The sequence below is a fragment of the Arachis stenosperma genome, chromosome 7, assembly GCF_014773155.1.
Source record: "Arachis stenosperma cultivar V10309 chromosome 7, arast.V10309.gnm1.PFL2, whole genome shotgun sequence".
NCBI classification, from domain to species: Eukaryota; Viridiplantae; Streptophyta; class Magnoliopsida; order Fabales; family Fabaceae; genus Arachis; species Arachis stenosperma.
Window position 1 is genome coordinate 29,849,044 of NC_080383.1, and position 18,786 is coordinate 29,867,829.

Consider the following 18,786-nt stretch of genomic DNA (forward strand, 5'->3'; position numbering starts at 1 on the left):
GGCGAGCACTCGGTTGTCAGGCGATCAACCATGCATCGTGTATCAGGAATCCAAGAGATATTCACCCAATCTAAGGTAGAACGGAGGTGGTTGTCAGTCACACGTTCATAGGTGAGAATGATGATGAGTGTCACGGATCATCACATTCATCAAGTTGAAGAACAAGTGATATCTTGGACAAAGAACAAGCGGAATTGAATAGAAGAACAATAGTAATTGTATTAATACTCGAGGTACAGCAGAGCTCCACACCTTAATCTATGGTGTGTAGAAACTCCACCGTTGAAAATACATAAGAACAAGGTCTAGGCATGGCCGAATGGCCAGCCTCCCAAAGTGATCAAAAGATCTAAAGAAAAAGGTTCCAAAGATCAGAAGATGTAAATACAATAGTAAAAGGTCCTACTTATAAAAAACTAGTAGCCTAAGGTGTACAGAGATGAGTAAATGACATAAAAATCCACTTTCGGTGCAGGGAGGTCAGAATCCAACAGCATCTGCAGTCCTTTTCAGTCTCTGAATCAGATTTTTGCTCAGGTCCCTCAATTTCAGCCAGAAAATACCTGAAATCACAAGAAAACACACAAACTCATAGTAAAGTCCAGAAAAGTGAATTTTAACTAAAAACTAATAAAAATATACTAAGAACTCAACTAAAACTACTAAAAACATACTAAAAACAATGCCAAAAAGCGTATAAATTATCCGCTCATCAATGGTCGAAAACACTTGATGCACGCGTACGCGCACAGTGCGCGTACGCGTGGATGGTGCTCTATTTTTCAAAAAGTTTTGCTATATTTTTGCACCAATCCAAGCATTCCAAACCTCCAAACAGCTACCAAAACACCCTAAAACCTTATTTAACATGATAAAATGCTAATTAAAATCAACAAACTAATCAAAACATGAAATTAAACTACTTTTACCAATATGTACAAAAAAAAAAGAAAATGAAAAGAAGTTACCATGGTGGGTTGTCTCCCACCTAGCACTTTTGTTTATTGTCCTTAAGTTGGACTTATGGGGAGCTCCTCTCAAGGTGGCTTGTGCTTGAATTCATCTTGGAACTCTCACCAATGCTTGGTTCTCCATTGTGCCCCAAGATTTCGTATGGATTGAGCCGAGTGTTGATGGAGTTCTTCACAAGCTTGGGGCTCCCAAAGTTGATCCTCTTTTTCTAATCCGGGATCCCACACTTTGTTTTCACACCCGTCTTGAGGTTGATCATCATTATTAGTCCATCCGGGTGGTGAACAAGGTGAATTCTCTATGAAGTGCCCAACAATTCTCCTAGACCCATCTATTTGAGCACTATTCCCACCTTTGTATTCAACTCTTGAAGTATCAACCAAAATGGGCCTTGATTTGCAACGCCAACCACGAAACATCTTTCGCTTACGCTTCATCCCACAAAGCATCCTAAGTTGACCATCCATTTCAAGCAAGCCATACTCAAGTGGGACAATGAAGCTATCGTTCATGGTTCGATATTCTGGTGTCCTAGGCGTAGAGGAACCACACCAATCCATCCCGAACTTGGTAGTTAAACTCTACTGTAGTGACGATACTGTAGGGGAGGTCCTGCGAAAAAATAGCTCGGCGCCAGGATGATAAAAAGCTTAAGACCTCTCTTATTACTTTTTCATAATTTTACCCACTCAAGTGAAGGGGTAGATGACAACCTAGACAAAGATGCCTCCAAAGATCTTGACAAAGCATAACCAACCCCCGTTCTTCTATTTCTAGGGACTTCCACCTCTTCATAAGATCTCTTAATTCCAATCCTTGGTTCATCAATTTTATCTAAACATTTTCCCTTACTCAAATCATAATAGGGAGGGTGAGAAAAATTTACCTCCTCTACGCCTTCAAATCCAATGGGAGAAGGTTCATCATGCTCAAAAGATTCTTCACCATTAAGACTTGATGCTTGATTTTCATACTAAGGGAACTCAATTCTTGCTCTATCCCATCCAAGTCTTCATATGGAATATGCCTTGGAAGGTGTGCACTTTCCTCCCTAGCATCAATTTCAATCATCTTGGAGGGGTTTTCTTCAACTCTATGTTCCCATGGAGGCTCCGCATCTCCTAAGTCTTCTACCACTTCTTCTTTGTCTTCAACAATTAAAGCTTTCTCCAATTGTTCCAATACAAAGCAACTTCCCTCATTTTCCACCAGAGTTTCTAATCTCTCCTTCATGCTATGTTCATTCGATTCTCCACATGTAGCCATGGGAGTTCCTTGAGTGTTCAAGCATTGGGAGGTTAATTGATTTGTTACCGTATCCAAGGCGGTCATGAAATTTTGCACATCCCTTTTCATCTCTTCTTGCCCTTGAACAAGAACACTAAGGGTTTCATCCATTAGAGATTGGGGTGGATGGAAGGGTTCCTCATATTGGGGAAATGGTTCATAGTAGGAAGGTGGTTCTTCTTGGTAGAGTTGTGGTGGTTCAATATTTTCTATTCTTTCCACTTATTGCACAACACACTCCATGGTTGCTTGAAATTGATCCAATGCTTCCTCGAGATGATCTCTTGACTCTTGTTCCTCTTGGATATCATGAGTAGGATCATAGGGCTCTTAGATTGAAGGACATAAGTATTCTTCCATGGGAGGTTGTGATGGAAAGTAGTATTCATCTTGTGGTTGGAAATTTTCATATATTGGAGGTGGTTCATCTTGGTAATAATATAGAGGGGATGGCTCTTGAAAATGTTGATGTTGGAATGGTGGTGGCTCTATATGTGGTTCATATGGCTCGTATGGTTGTTGGTAGGATGGATATGGATTAGGGTCATATGAAGGTGGTTGGTAAGACGGGGCTTGTGAGTATGGTTAAGAGTTATGTTGAGGGTATGGATCATAGGCATATGGTGGTGGTTCTTGAAAGTCACAAGGTGATTCACCATAGCCATTAGATTGATATGCATCATAGAATGGTTCTTCTTCATAGTGCATTGGTGGGGGTTGTTGCCATGAGGATTGATCACAAGCATATGGCTCTTCCCACCCTTGATTATCCCATTCTTGATACACATTCTCATTGAAGCTCTCATTACCTACAACATAGTTGTAACTACACTCATAGCCAAAGTGAGAATTCATAATGAAAAGAGAAAATAAAATTCAAAAGCTAATAGAAATCAAGAGAAACAAAATTCTACAACTAGTAAATAAAGTAAAAGGCAATATATTCACAATATTCACATATATACAATAACCAATAACACAACACCATTGCAACTCCCCGGCAACGGCGCCATTTTGATGATTGGATTTTTGATGGTTTAGAATTTCACAAATGAATTTTCGTTGCAAGTATAGTTCCTAAACCAAACAATAATCTTTTCATACAAAAAGTTGTTTGTCACTAAAACAAACCCCTAAATTTATAAATCGAAGTATTGAAACCTCGGGTCGTTCTCCCTAGGAATTACAATAAAGTGTCTTGTTATTGGTTATGAGATATTTTGGGGGTTTTGAGATTTTAGACAAGAAATATAAATGGCAAAGAAAATAAAATAACAAATAACAAAACTCTTGGCAATATATGAGAACTAGAAATTCTATCCTAGTTATCCTCCTCAATCATGACCACAAATTGTTCATTGCTCCCACTTAGTTAACCTCTAACCATGGAGGAAAGTCAAGTGGATGAATCAATTTGATTCCTCAAGTCCTAATCAACTCCTAAAGAAGAGACTAGCATTAGAGGCATTCAAATCAATTAGAAACTTCTAATTATCAATCAACAAAGAAATTAGATAACTCAAGAGTCACTAATTACTCTACCTAGGCCAAGAGGAACAAAATCTATACTAAAATCCAACCAAGCATTTCATCAAACACTTGGAAGGTACAAAAGAAAAGCAAAGAAAATTGACAACAAGAATAGAATCTAACAACATTTATTGCAAGGAATTAACAACAACAATCAAAAGAAACACATTTATTATGAATTACCTTGATTGAATTGAAAGAGAGTAGAAGAAACAAAAGTAGATCTACAACAAAACACAAGAATAACATAAAAGAGATTACAACAAAAGAATGAAAGAAGAATGAACGTAACTACAAGGAATTGAGAAGAAGAAGTAGAAGAAGATGAATCAAAAACCTAGATCTAAGAACTAACCTAATCCTAATCCTAATCCTAGAGAGAAGTGAGAACTTCTCTCTCTAAAACTAACTTTCTCTCTAAAACTAAGCTAAACTAAACTAATGGTAACTAGATGTCTTATCCCTCTTCAATTCTTGGCTTAAATAGCATCAAAAATGAGTTGGATTGGGCCCACAAGGCTTCTAAAATCGCTGGCCACGAGTTGCATTAAGTGGATCATGTGCCACCATCGGCGCGTCCGCGTACCGTGCGTGTGCGCGCTCTTATGCGCGATGCAACTATGGCGAATCTTATATCATTTCAAAGCCCCAGATGTTAGCTTTCCAACCCAACTGAAATCGCATCATTTGGATCTCTGTAGCTCAAGTTATGGTCGATTAAGTGCGAAGAGGTCGGCTTGACAGCTTTTGCGATTCCTACATTTCTTCATGAGTTCTCCATTTTTACATGCTTTTCCTTCATTCCCTTGATCCAATCTTTTCCTCCTAAATCTGAAATCTCTTAACAAACATATCAAGGCATCTAATGGAATCAACGTGAAATAAATTTAGCTATTTTAAGACCTAAAAAGCATGTTTTCACTCTTAAGCACAATTAAGGGAGAAGTTATAAAACCATGCTATTTCAATGGATAAATGTGGGTAAAAGGTTATAAAATCCCCTAAATCAAGCACAAGATAAACCCTACAAATGGGGTTTATCACCATCCAAAATTAATAACTAATTATCCGATAAACTTCAACCAAATATATTCATCGACAAATTACTAAACATTAAACATACACCTGCATTCCAACTTATCCTATGGTCGTCTAGCCTAAGTTTTCACAGAACATTATATATTAAATACAAGAAACCTAAACCATACCTTAGCCGATTCCCAAGTATTATTCCAAGACAATTTTTCTAAAAGAAATCAGCCCTCAAAACCTTAACTAATCTGCTTCTTCCAAGTTCTAATATTCACAATTTCAAGCTCCAATTATTTATTTTCAACCTAATACACATATATAACACATATATATATATCCAATTTAATACTCAAAGCTCAAATTCAAAGAAAATAAAATAAAATTATCGTATCCTCACCTTACCCAAGCTTCACATAAGCAAGAGTGAACGTTTCCCTCAAACTAATTGGATCCTAAAACATCAGAAATCAAAGAAATTCAACATTCCCACTTAAAATTTGAAAATTGGGGGAAAAGAGGGCTGAGAGTGATTAAACAAGTTACCAGTAAAATTGTTCCGGTAGAAATTTAGAGCTCGACGCGGTGGATGCGTGGCTGCAAACGGTGCGGCAATCGGAGCTCGGACGGAGAAGTTACGGGGATCGGAACCATCGTAAGGGTTTTCGGCGAAGTTCTCATCCTTCCCTTCCCTGGAAGCTGAAAGCTTCGTTTCTGTTAAAGTGAAGGGAGGAAAGGCTTTGGGTTCACTTAAAAGGGCTGGTCTGGTTGGACCGATAGCCCGGTTCGGGTCCGGTTCAATCGGTTCGGCCCGTTCGGTCCAATTTTGGACCGTTTTCTTCAAAATTGGTGTCAAAATTTTTGTTTCGATGAGCTCTATCCTAATTTGATATAATATTCACATTTCTAATCCTCCTTATTAAAAACTAATTTATTGACTAATTATTTACTAATTTAACCGGGGTTTACATCCTACCCACCTAATAAAGAATTTTGCCCTCAAAATTCAAATCTAGTTACCTGAAAAGAGATGTGGACAGTCCTTTTGCATATCTGATTCGAGCTCCCATGTATGTTCCTCGATACCAGCTCGACTCCAAGCTACTTTTACCAATGATACTTCCTTTCCGCGTAATCGTTTAATATTAGTATCATCGATTCTCACTGGAATTACTGGAAGTGTTAGATCTTCTCTCACTTGGATTGGTTCTGGTTCCAGAACATGACTTGCATCAAGAGTGTACTTCCTAAGCTGTGACACATGGAACACATTGTGCAAATTTGAAAGATACGGTGGTAAGGCAATTCTATAAGCCACTGGCCTAATTCTCTTCAGGATCTCAAACGGTCCAATATCACAGGAATTCAGTTTCTTAGTCTTAATAGCTCTTCCTACCCCAGTGGTTAGTATAACCTTCAGAAAGACATGTTCTCCTTCTTCAAATTCCAAAGGCTTTCGCCTCTGGTCATCATAGCTCTTTTGGCGGCTTTGGGCTGTAAGCATTCGACTACGAATCTTCTTTATCTGCTCAGTCATTTCAGCTATCATCTCAGGCCCTAATAGACTCCTTTCTCCAGTTTCATACCAACACAACGGAGATTGAGATTTTCTGCCATACAGAGCCTCATATGGAGCCATTTCGATGCTCACATGATAGCTATTATTATAAGCAAATTCTATTAATGGCATATACCGATCCCAGCTCGCTGGCTGGTCCAAAACACAAGCCCTTAGCATATCCTCCAAGGTTTGAATAGTTCTCTCTGATTAACCATCTGTCTGAGGGTGATATACAGTACTCAAACTTAGCTGAGTTCCAAATGCACGCTGAAAAGCTCCCCAGAACCTTGATGTAAAGTGAGGATCCCGATCAGATATAATGGTAGAAGGCACGCCATGCAACCTGACAATCTCTTTAATATACATTCGAGCTAATTCCTCCATTGTGCAACTTATTCGGATAGGAAGAAAGTGAGCTGATTTTGTTAGTCGATCCACAACCACCCAAATAGCGTCACAACCTGATTGGGTTCTAGGCAAACCTATCACAAAATCCATTGCAATACTCTCCCATTTCCATTGTGGAATCTCCAAAGGCTGAAGGGTCCCTGATGGTCTCTGATGCTCAATCTTAACCTTCTGACACGTTAAACATTTAGATACATGAAATGCCACATCATTCTTCATACCTGGCCACCAGAACATCGCTTTCAGATCTTGATACATTTTAGTACTCCCCGGGTGAATTGACAATCCACTCTTATGAGCTTCCTTCAAAATACTCTGTCGCAGGTCTCCAATATCTGGCACAATAATCTGGTTCTTGAACCTCCACAAACCATCCTGTCCTTCTGACACTCTCCACTGTTTTTCCTGTTCAACTACTGGTAATACCTTACGTAACGCTTCACTGTCTCGATGAGCCTTCAGAAGTTCTGATTTAAAATCACTTGAAATCTGTAACTGACTCAAACACAAAATTCCAGATTCTTCTCTAATTCCCAAATTCAAACCTTGAAATGCTTTCAGTAACTCTTCCTCTTGTAGAGTCATCCAAGCTGCATATAAAGACTTCCGACTCAAAGCGTCCACCACAACGTTCGCTTTTCCTGGATGATAATTCAATTCAAAATCATAATTTTTCAGAAGCTTCATCCACCTTCTCTAACGCATATTCAACTCTTTCTGCTCAAAAAGATACTTCAAACTCTTATGATTTGAGAAAACATGAAACCTAACGCCATAGAGATAGTGCCTCCAAATCTTTAAAGCAAACACAATAGCAGCAAGTTCTAAATCATGTGTCGGATAGTTCATTTCATGCGGCCTTAATTGCCGTGCAACATTCTGGTGCTGCATCAAAACGCACCCTAAACCTTTTGGCGATGCATCATAGTACACTTCAAACGGTTCACTTGGTTCAGGTAATACCAATACAGGTGCAGTAGTCAACCTATGCTTTAATGCTTGAAAACTCTCTTCACACTCCGGAGTCTAGATAAAAGGCATATCCTCCCTAGTCAATTTAGTTAAAGGTAAGGCGAGCTGTGAAAATCCCTTAATGAATCTGCGATAATACCCGGCCAGACCTAGGAAACTCCTGATCTCTGTTACTGAAGTTGGTCGCTCCCAATTCATCACTGCTTCCACCTTAGCAGGATCCATAGCTATTCCCTGCTTACTCACCACGTGGCCAAGAAACTTCACTTCACTCTTCTAGAACTCGCATTTAGATAACTTAGCATATAACTTCCTGTCTCTCAGAATTTGCAGCATAGTTCGCAAGTGATCAACATGTTCCTCTTCAGACTTCGAATAAACAAGAACATCATCAATGAAGACAATAACAAACTTGTCCAGGTACGGTCAGAAAATCCTGTTCATATAATCCATAAATACTGCCGGGGCATTAGTTAACCCGAAAGACATCACTGTATATTTATAATGACCATAACGGGTTCTAAAAGCAATTTTTGGAATATCCTCGTCTCTAACCCTTATCTGATGATACCCGGATCGTATCAATCTTAGAAAACACACCGGCACCCTGTAACTGATCCATTAGGTCATCAATTCTAGGCAATGGATATTTGTTCTTCACAGTGATCTTATTCAATTGCCGATAATCGACACAAAACTGCATACTACCATCCTTCTTCTTTACCAGTAACATTGGCGCTCCCCATGGAGAAACACTTGGTCGGATAAAATGCTTACACAACAGATCTTTCAGCTGAGCCTTCAGTTCAGCCATTTCTAAAGGTGACATCCTATAAGGAGTAATTGAAATTGGACCGGATCCAGGTACCAACTCAATTGCAAATTCAACCTCTCGGTTAGGTGGAAATTCATTAATATCATCCGGAAACACATATGGAAATTCACATACAATCGAAATCTGCTCTAAACTCTGATCATCACCTGATACTCCCGCAGTTAATAACATAATACCCTGACATTCAGTTCCAGAACAGTTTACTATCATAGAATTCAAATAGTAACTATTCACCACAACCGGTGCTTCTGACCCTTCCGGCATAAACTGTACTTACTTCTCAGAATAATCAAGCAAAACATGATTCTTGGATAACCAATCCAATCCCAAAATGAGATCAAGACCAGTCATAGGCAAACAAATCAAATCATGCACAAATTCACGCTGTTGTACTCGAAAGAGAACTTGTGGACATCCTATCCTAGTCACCATAGCTTCATGAGTAGCATTATATACTTTCAAATCATAACCTAAAACCACCATTCTCAATCCTAACTCATAGGCCTTTTCAAATGCAATAAATGAATGACTTGCTCCTGATTCAAATAAAGCATTTAAGATTTTACCAGCCATTTCACAGTTACCTCTAATCAGTGTCTCAGATCCCTCAGCACCTATGGTAGAAGTAGTGTATACTCTCCCTGGCTGCTGCACCCTTCCAGTCTCATACTTCTTCTTTTCCGGGCAATTAGTGGCCATATGTCCGGGCTGTCCACAGGAATAGCATACTCCAAGTCCTACTCTACACGGAACTCCAGGATGATACCTTCCGCACCTCTGACAATTCAGATCCTGCTGTGGCTGCTTCCCAAACCTTCTTCCCTGATTAACATTGGTATTCAGCCTTCTGTAATTACTTTGACCCTGAGTCTGCTGTGGAACAAAGCCTCCATGCTTGAAATTCCTACCTCTCGGAGCAAAGTTTCTTCTTGAAGGTCTCTGAAAAGGCACCCTCAAACTCCCTTTCTCTGCTGTTGCCTTTCTCACACAATTCTTAGCCACCCTACTCTTATTCACTAATTCAGAAAACACCCTGATCTCCATTGGGGCAACAAAGCTCAGAATATCACTCTGAAGACCTCTCTCATACTTAATACACTTCCATTCGGCAAAATCTTCTGGTGCCCCTTGACAGATACAAGAAAAGTGACACAACTCCTTAAACTTACTAGTATACTCAGCAACAGTCATCTACCCCTATTTTAACTGTATTAATTCAAGTTCCTTGGCATTTCTAGCTGAATTAGGAAAGTATTTCTTATAGAACTCTATCCGAAAAACTTCCCAAGGAATCGCAGCACCATTAGGATGCAGGATACGTCGTGTTCCCTGCCACCAATACTGAGCTTCACCTTGCAACTGATAAGTTCCAAACTCAACCCATTACTATTCAGGAACCTGCTATGCCTGTAATGCCCTTTCCATAGCCTGAATCCAATTATCTGCATCAGTAGGATTTGAGGTTCTCCTAAAAGTCGGAGGGTGAACTTTCAGAAATGTAGCAAGTGTCATAGGACCGTCCTCATCATTATTGTTCCCATGATTACCCTGGTTTATCTGATTACCCAATGCCTCGGCTGTTGCCTGCATAGCTGCAGCCATATTTCCCAGGGCAGCTATAAAGTCTACTGGAGCAGTCCCTATAGGGGCAGGAGTAACAGTGCCTGTCCTACCTCTACCTCGCCCGTGACCGCGTCCGCGAGTCGACATCTGGTCCCTATACACACCAAACAAGTGATATTAAGTTGATCAGTCTCAATATCGCAGGTCTAATGCTTTAAGTTCCAAATGCATGCTCACAAACATTTATGCCATATATATCAATCAGATATCCTAATAGCACATAAACACATATACAGAGAATGCACAGAAGTACAATCAGTCCGTCTCTCAGGCTCTTGATGATTGGATTTTTGACGGTTTAGAATTTCACAAATGAATTCTCGTTGCAAGTATAGTCTCTAAACCAATCGCTAATCCTTTCATACAAAAAGTTGTTTGTCACTAAAACAAACCCCTAAATTTATAAACCGAAGTATTCAAACCTCGGGTCATTCTCCCTAGAAATTACAATAAAGTGTCTTGTTATTGGTTTGAGTTGTTTTGGGGTTTTGATAAGAGGCATGAAAGTAAATGGCAATAAAAATAAACTAACAACTATAAAAGGCTCTTGGCAAGGTATGAAAATTAGAAGTCCTATCCTAGTTATCCTTCTCAATTGTGATGAGAATTGTTCATTGCTACCACTTAGTTAACCCTTATTAGATAAAGGAAAGTCAAGTGGATGAATTGACTTGAGCCACAAGTTCTAGCCAACTCCCAAGGAAAGACTAGCTTTAGTGCACTCCAAACCAATTAGCAATCTCTCCAATTATCAATCAACAAAGGAATTAGATAACTCAAGTGTCACTAATTACTCTACCTAGGCCAAGAGGAACAAAATCTACACTAAAACTAAAAGAGACATTTTAACAAACACATAGAGTGCAATAAAAGTAAACAACATAAATTGCAAGAATTAAAGAGAGATCTAACTACAAAGGCAAGAGATTAACAATGGAAAAGCAAAGAAGAACAATTATTATGAATTACCTCTTATTGAATTGAAAGAATGTAGAGGGAACAATACTAGATCTACAACAAAATGTAAGAACAACATAAAAGCAATTACAACAAAAGAGTAGAAGAAGGTGAATCTAACAACAAAGAATTGAAATGTAGAAGTAGAAGAAAGCAAAGATTAAAATCTAGATCTAAGAACTAAACCTAATCCTAATCCTAATTCTAGAGAGAAGTGAGAGCTTCTCTCTCTAGAAACTACTTTTAAACTAATCCTAATGTGTGTGTAATGAACTAATGAGTTGGAATCTCCTTTGCTCTTCAATCCTTGGCTTTAAATAGCATCTTTGGCGCCAAATTTGGTTAGGATTGGGCCCCACAACCCTTCAGAATTCGTTGGCCACGTTTTCATTAAAAATCATAAACCAACACCGACGCGTACGCGCACAGCACGCGTACGCGTCCATGGAGTGATTCGCAGGTGCGCGCAAGCGCCAGGTGCGCGTGCACGTCCATGGGCGATTTCAACTTCTTTGGCTTTTCATCATTTCTCCACTTTGCATGCTTTCCTTTTCACTCCTTTGATCCATTCCTAGCCTTTTCAATCTGAAATCACTAGCAAACATATCAAGGCATCTAGTGGAATCAAAGGGAGATTAAAACCATCAAATTAAGGGTCTAAAAGCATGTTTTCACATCTAAGCACAAATAAGGAGACAATCACAAAACCATGCTATTTCATTGAATAAATGTGGGTAAAAGGTGATAAAATCTCTTAAAATCACTACAAGATAAACCGTCAAAACGGGGTTTGTCAGCTCTATAGGAACGAACTGCTCTGATACCATAATGTAACACCCTACCACACTATGCTTTACGCTTAAGTCGTAAAACAAAGGTGGTGTGGTATTACGACCTCTAAAATAAAATGAGTACATATAATAGCAGAAAAATTATAATATGCTAGGAGCCTTGAAGAATAGGGGAAATAAAAATTGCGAGATAAAAGCGCAACGCTCAAGAAACGAGTTAACTTGCGTGCTAAGAAAACCGTAACTGTCAAACATAAGATAACAGAAGTAGGAATAGAGTGCCAAAGATACAAAATAACAAGCTCTTAACTCAGCCTGCAAAGTCAAGACTGGCCGGAGAATATTTACACATATATACATACATATTCCAAAAACCTAAAAGTACATATACACAATCCTGCCTCTCCATAAACCTCTAGGAGGATCAAAAGAACAAGTTATGCAGAGAGAAAGCTAAGTACATATATACACATCATAGCATAACAAAATAACCATGTAACCACTCCGCTTCAAGGGTCCAGATGCCTAACGAGATGCCTCTCGACCTACATCTGAAAAACAACAACATAGTATGGAATGAGAACCAGAGGTTCTCAGTATGGTAAAGATGCCACACACATAATATATAAGGCCCTGGGAATGCCAGAGGCAATCCTAGAACGCTAACTCTCAAATTATAGAGCTTAAAATATTAAATAGAAGCCATAAAAGGTGGTTTTCTAAGAATATGTAAACCTGACTTAACTTAACCTCAAATCTAAATCTCATACTGCCATTCCTCCATACCTCCATCTTCTTCAGTATTTCACAGACAAATAAACAGATAAAGGCAAGCATAGGAAGGTTACAAATACCGCAGGTAACAAATATACATTTAGCATGGCAAATACATTTAGGCACACCCAATTAAAGCACAAGCAAGTAGTTCAAGTAATATGCATATGATGCATACCTGTCCTATGGCTGATGAGGCTCATCTGTCGGTTATCCAGCCAACCCGACAATTCTGAATTGCACTTAGACTGTCCCCCGACATGCATCCCCATGAGTCTATGCATAGTTTTATCTCAAATAATCAATATTACTCAATAGGGGTAACATTCCCGGGAATTTATATAGTGCCCGGTCACACTTACGTCGTAGGGTCAATAAAGTATCGAGTTTTCTACCTGGTACACGTGGTGGCAAGCCACGACACTTTATCCAGGGAATCTCGTATCTCAGATCATTCAAATTCAGAAGCCATATAAATAATTCAATTATAATTCACCAACATCCACATCATTCTCAATTGCATCTCATTCATCATTATACATTAAACATATTCAATCCTTATCCTTCATTATCACACCTCCCATACCGTCCATCAATAGTTCCAATTCAAAACATAATTCTTTCTTTTCTAAGAATCAAACTTCAAACTTAAAACATACTCATTTTCTTAATAACTCAAAATCAAACCATATAACCCCTAAATCTAAATCTCTTTTAAATAATCATCTAAACAAAATCTCTAATTTTTATAAAATTTCAGTAGCATCTCCTCTAAAACTCGGACTTTGCCACCCTTTTCGGGTCCAAACTTGTTTTCTTTTCAATTCAACATACCCTTTCTTATCATCATAACAGTCACCACAATAAATCTACCTTAGATCAACAATTATACTCATATAATATTCAAATCCAACAACCAAAATTTAACTAAGGATCATAGTTCACTAATCCTAGGCTTCTAACACAAAATACCTCATTATCATAACAACCTCCACAATAGTTATACCTCAAATCAATAATTCACCAAATCATTAGTTAATCAACAAGCACCCAAACCAACCATGTTCATCAACAATAACATTCAAACATAATTCTCTCCAAATTAACATAACAACATTCACCATCCAAAATTAATAACTAAATATCCAATAAACTTCAACCAAATATATTCATCGACAAATTACTAAACATTAAACATACACCTGCATTCCAACTTATCCTATGGTTGTCTAGCCTAAGTTTTCACATAACATTATATATTAAATGCAAGAAACCTAAATCATACCTTAGCTGATTCCCAAGTATTATTCCAAGACAATTTTTCTAAAACAACTCAGCCCTCAAAACCTCAACTAATTCGCTTCCTCCAAGTTCCAGTATTCACAATTTCAAGCTCCAATTATTTATTTTCAACCTAATACACATTTATAACACATATATATCCAATTTATTACTCAAAGCTCAAATTCAAAGAAAATAAAATATAATTATCGTATCCTCATCTTACCCAAGCTTCACATAAGCAAGAGTGAATGTTTTCCTCAAGCTAATTGGATCCTAAAACATCAGAAATAAAAGAAATTCAACATTCCCATTTAAAATTTGAAAATTGGGGAAAAAGAAGGCTGAGAGTGATTAAACAAGTTACCAATAAAATTGTTCCATTAGAAATGTAGAGCTCGACGCGGTGGACGAGTGGCCGCAAACGGTGCGACAATCGGAGCTCGGACGGAGAAGTTACGGAGATCGGAACCACCGTAAGGGTTTTCGGCGAAGTTCTCGTCCTTCCCTTCCCTGGAAGCTGAAAGCTTCGTTTCTGTTAAAGTGAAGGGAAGAAAGGCTTTTGGTTCACTTAAAAGGGCTGGTCCGGTTGGACCGATAGCCCGGTTTGGGTCCGGTTCAACCGGTTTGGCCCGTTCGGTCCAATTTTAGACCGTTTTCTTTAAAATTGGTGTCAAAATTTTCGTTTCGATGAGCTCTATCCTAATTTGATATAATATTCACATTTCTAATCCTCCTTATTAAAAACTAATTTATTAACTAATTATTTACTAATTTAACCGGTGTTTACATCAAAAGTGTCTAAGGTTAATAATCATTAGAAATTTTCATTATATTTATTGTTCGGTTAATAAAATAAAGGGTTGCTTAATAATATGTGATCTAAAATTACTTTCTTAAGGAGGTGAAAAAGGATTTATATTAAAATTTAAGTTTTTGATATTTTTAATATACTTAAGTAGTGTCCTTATGAAATTTATTAACTAAATCTTAAACAAAAACCTAGAAAAACTTTTAAAATACAATAAATAAATACTATATTTACACAAATATGTATTTTTTTCATAAATTTACTTTTTTTTATTTGGTGTATCATATTTCGATTATATTGTGTAACAAAATGTATTTTATTTACATTACAAATGAATAAGTAACATAAAATCCTCATCCATATTTCTGGTCTTGTTTGTAAATAAGATAAAAGTAAATAAGTATTTATTTTTTTAAGTGAAAAAAGTTTGGAACCAAACTTAGGAACTAAAATCAGTCAAAATTTTTTATTTTTAACTTTATTTAATGAGGTGAGCAAAATTCAATTGTTATCCTTTTACATGTATTATTCTTCACATACAAGCGTTTTTTCAATACAAGTTATATAAGTCATTTATATTTACGCGTTTTTACGTTTTTTTTTTTCGTTTTTCGTAATTTTTTTTCTCGTTAACGTCGTCATCAACACATCTTCCTCTTCCTCCTTTTCCTCCTTCTGTTTCATTGGAATTTCTTCTCCTCTTTTCTTTTCTCTTTTTTCTCCATCATTAGTTATCTCGTTGTTGAAGATAATAAATAATTCAAGTTCAGATTATCAATTGAACCAAAACAAAATTGATTATTGTTTTAAATCCAATCAAGTAGTTGAGGTATGGTTCAATTCAGAAGAAAAAATATAGCATTAGAGAAAATATTTTTCTGTATTTGCAGCAAATTTAGGTGTAGCACGAAGATATTTGGGTGTAACACGAAGATATTTGGATGTCTTTTAAGAATTTGTTGGTGTATTTTTATTTTGATAAGTTTTGCATAATTCAAAACTCTTCTTTTTCCTCCTCCTCATCTTATACTACTTCTTCTTTTTTTTATCATCATCACAATCTTCTTCTTCTTTTTTTCTTATTCATCTTTTCTTTTTTATTTTACCTTATCAAGTTTCTTCTTATTTTACTCTCTTAACAAGAATAAAAAAAAATCAAACAAAGAAAAAGAAGAAATACATAATTTTGTAAAATTACTTGGAAGAGGATGAACTTACATTCATTTAACTAAAAGAAAGAAAGAAATAAGGAAAAGAAGAAGAAGAAGAAAAAATACAGCATTAGAGAAAATATTTTTATGTATTTGTAAAAAATTTGGGTGTAACACGAAGATATTTGGGTGTATTTTTAAAATTTTTTAGTATCTTTTTATTCTAATAAGTTTTGCATAATTTAAAACTCTTTCTCTTCCTCCTCCTCATCTTCTACTGCTTCTTCTTCCTCATCTGCTTATTTCGTTTTCTTATAATTCTTCTTGGGAGAAAAAATTAAAAAAAGAAGAAAAAATACATAATGTTGCAAAATCAATAGAAAGAGGAGGAGAAAAAAATGCAGCAACAACAACAGTAATAAAAAACAATGAAGATGAAACACGCGAAGAAAGAGGAAGAGAAACACAAAAAAGAGGGAGAAGAAGAAGGAAGAGGAGGAGGAGAAGGAGAAACGCGAAGAAGAAGAAGCCTCTTCCATAATGGTGTGTGAGAGCATGCTTTGGAAACGGTTGAGTGACGCGCGTGTTATCACGCTCCAGTGTGAATGTAGTTTTTGTTAGACTTGGCCCAACTTGTAAGATTTGTAAGCCAAAAAAACTTATATGTATAGCATAGCTCGTAACATCTATATATTCATACATATAATTTTTATAATTAATATATTTTTACAATTAATATTATTCAATTCTAAACTATATTTTATTATATATTTCAAATTATTTTATATATGTACTAATAAATTATGATTCAAAATATTTTAATTTTTTTTAAGACATTATACATTTAAATCAATGTATAATTTTTTAAATCACTGTCTTTTGATAATTTAAAAATTTGTTTCATATTTTCCAAAGTGAAAATGATTTATTCTGATTCACATATATTTTCAAATTTTACTATAATTAGATTTGAAAAAAAAAAGTCAAATACCTAAATTAATTTATTCAATTTATAAATTTATTCATAACATCCACAAGTTCATACAAATAACATTTATAATTAGGTAAGGTACACATAACATCTAAAATTTCATATTAATAATATCCATAATTTCATACGGATAACATTTATAATTTCATACATATAATATTTATAATTAACAAATTTTTATAATTAATATTACCAAATTTTAAACTATGTGTCTTGTTATATATTTTAAATTATGTTACATGTACACCAAAGAGTCATAATTTTAATATTTTTTATTTACTATTCATATGTATGCTTATTTATTGATTTTAATATGACGAATTAATAATTATTTTTAAAATTTTATTTCTTAATTTTTGTTTATATTTTATTTTTTTATTTTATAATAGTCTATACGTAAAATATGAGTTGTATAATAGAAGTTGTTAAATTTTTTAATTTATGTTACGACCTGGCCCAGGCCATTTGCGGGTCAACCCGACCCAGGGATGACCCGACCCGAACGGTCGGGCACGTACGGTTCACTACACGACCCGGACACGCGTCCCTGACAGCTCTCCACTGCAGTTGTGAGGAAGCTTCGAGAAAGGTGGGCCTGTCCTTGAATGGCCCACCTCTGACACGGTATAAATGGGGAAGGACCTGCCCTTCCCCCAAGGTACGACACACTTTTCCTCCTAACCATTTCTCCACCTACTCACTGACTGACTAGGGCATCGGAGTGTCTTTGCAGGTGGCACCCCCTCTTTCCTCCCGCAGCAAGAGCTCGGCTACCCGGCAGATCCGAACCCAGCACGGCCACGATTGAAGAGTTCTCACCTCCCCCAAACATCCACCCGAACTGTCCGGTACCCGACAACCGAACATTGGCGCCGTCTGTGGGGACTCCTTAAATGGACGTTGTGCCGGGCCCCGGAGAAGAAGGCCGAGGAGCCGGAGTAGAGGGGCGGCCTCTGTTGCCTCACTAAAAGGACGGCGAAGGTCCCCCCGACAATGCGCTGAACCACACACAAGGGCGCGACCCTTCGGGGGAACGGGCGGCGACAGCGCCATAATAATGCAGGAGCTACGCCACAGGGTCCAAAACCTGGAACGGCAGCTGGCCGACCAGGAGCGCGACCGACAAACCACTGACCCCAGCTACACCCCACCTCCTGAAAGCCAAGAGAGAGACTCCCACCGAAGCCATGTGCGTCGCGCCTCCGCATCTCGAACGGAAGCGGAGAGCACCCGTTGTAGAACCTATGCACAATTACTCAAGAGGGGGGGTGAATTGAGTATAGCAGTAACAATGAATCTTTTTACGAAAGTTAAAAACAATATACAAAAGTGTTATTGTACTAGTATTTTTCCAAGAGCTTAACTCAATTGCTAAGCATTTATAAGGAGCTTTTACTTTCCAATAGACACCAACTCAAATAAATTGATCAAGTTTTTCACCAATCGGACTTAAGCCACTCCTTAAGTACTTACGAAGCTACTTTTCTATCACAATTTATTTGCTCAAAAGTAAAAGACAATAATATTGAAGAGATGAGTTTGAAGAAATGCAAACGCTATTTAGAGTGGTTCGGCACAATCCTTGTCCTACGTCCACTTTCTTTCTCAATCGCAATTGAGAAGTTCCACTATTGCCAAGTTTCAAGGTGCTCGCGCAAAACCTTTTACAATCCGAGTCCTTAGTTTCTAACACCTCACGGTATATGATCACCACTCGTATACTAACCCACTCCACTTAGAGATACCTTCTCTAAGATTTGCCTTGGGTGCTTAGTATACCTCTTTGGTATCCTCACCGACTATAGTGTTTATA

At 37.3% G+C, this 18,786-nt stretch overlaps 2 protein-coding genes and 1 long non-coding RNA gene across 3 annotated transcripts; all 3 read right to left on the reverse strand.

The window, feature by feature from the left end:
* Positions 1 to 5,262: 5,262 nt before the first annotated feature.
* LOC130939650 (uncharacterized) lies at positions 5,263 to 6,457 on the reverse strand. The gene is made up of 3 exons (XM_057867738.1): positions 5,839 to 6,457; positions 5,365 to 5,532; positions 5,263 to 5,273 (listed from the first exon to the last, which is right to left on the reverse strand). Exons 1-3 carry the CDS (start codon positions 6,455 to 6,457, stop codon positions 5,263 to 5,265), a joined length of 798 nt encoding a protein of 265 aa, XP_057723721.1.
* Positions 6,458 to 8,867: 2,410 nt separating this feature from the next.
* Positions 8,868 to 9,785, reverse strand: LOC130939651 (uncharacterized). Its single transcript, XM_057867739.1, has 2 exons — positions 9,209 to 9,785; positions 8,868 to 9,130 (listed from the first exon to the last, which is right to left on the reverse strand). The coding sequence occupies exons 1-2, from the start codon at positions 9,783 to 9,785 to the stop codon at positions 8,868 to 8,870; spliced, it is 840 nt and encodes a 279-aa protein (XP_057723722.1).
* Positions 9,786 to 11,220: 1,435 nt separating this feature from the next.
* LOC130942056 (uncharacterized) lies at positions 11,221 to 14,552 on the reverse strand. The gene is made up of 4 exons (XR_009070765.1): positions 14,388 to 14,552; positions 14,247 to 14,296; positions 14,025 to 14,153; positions 11,221 to 13,015 (listed from the first exon to the last, which is right to left on the reverse strand). It is a non-coding gene; the product is annotated as an uncharacterized LOC130942056 (long non-coding RNA).
* Between the last annotated feature and the right edge of the window lie 4,234 nt (positions 14,553 to 18,786).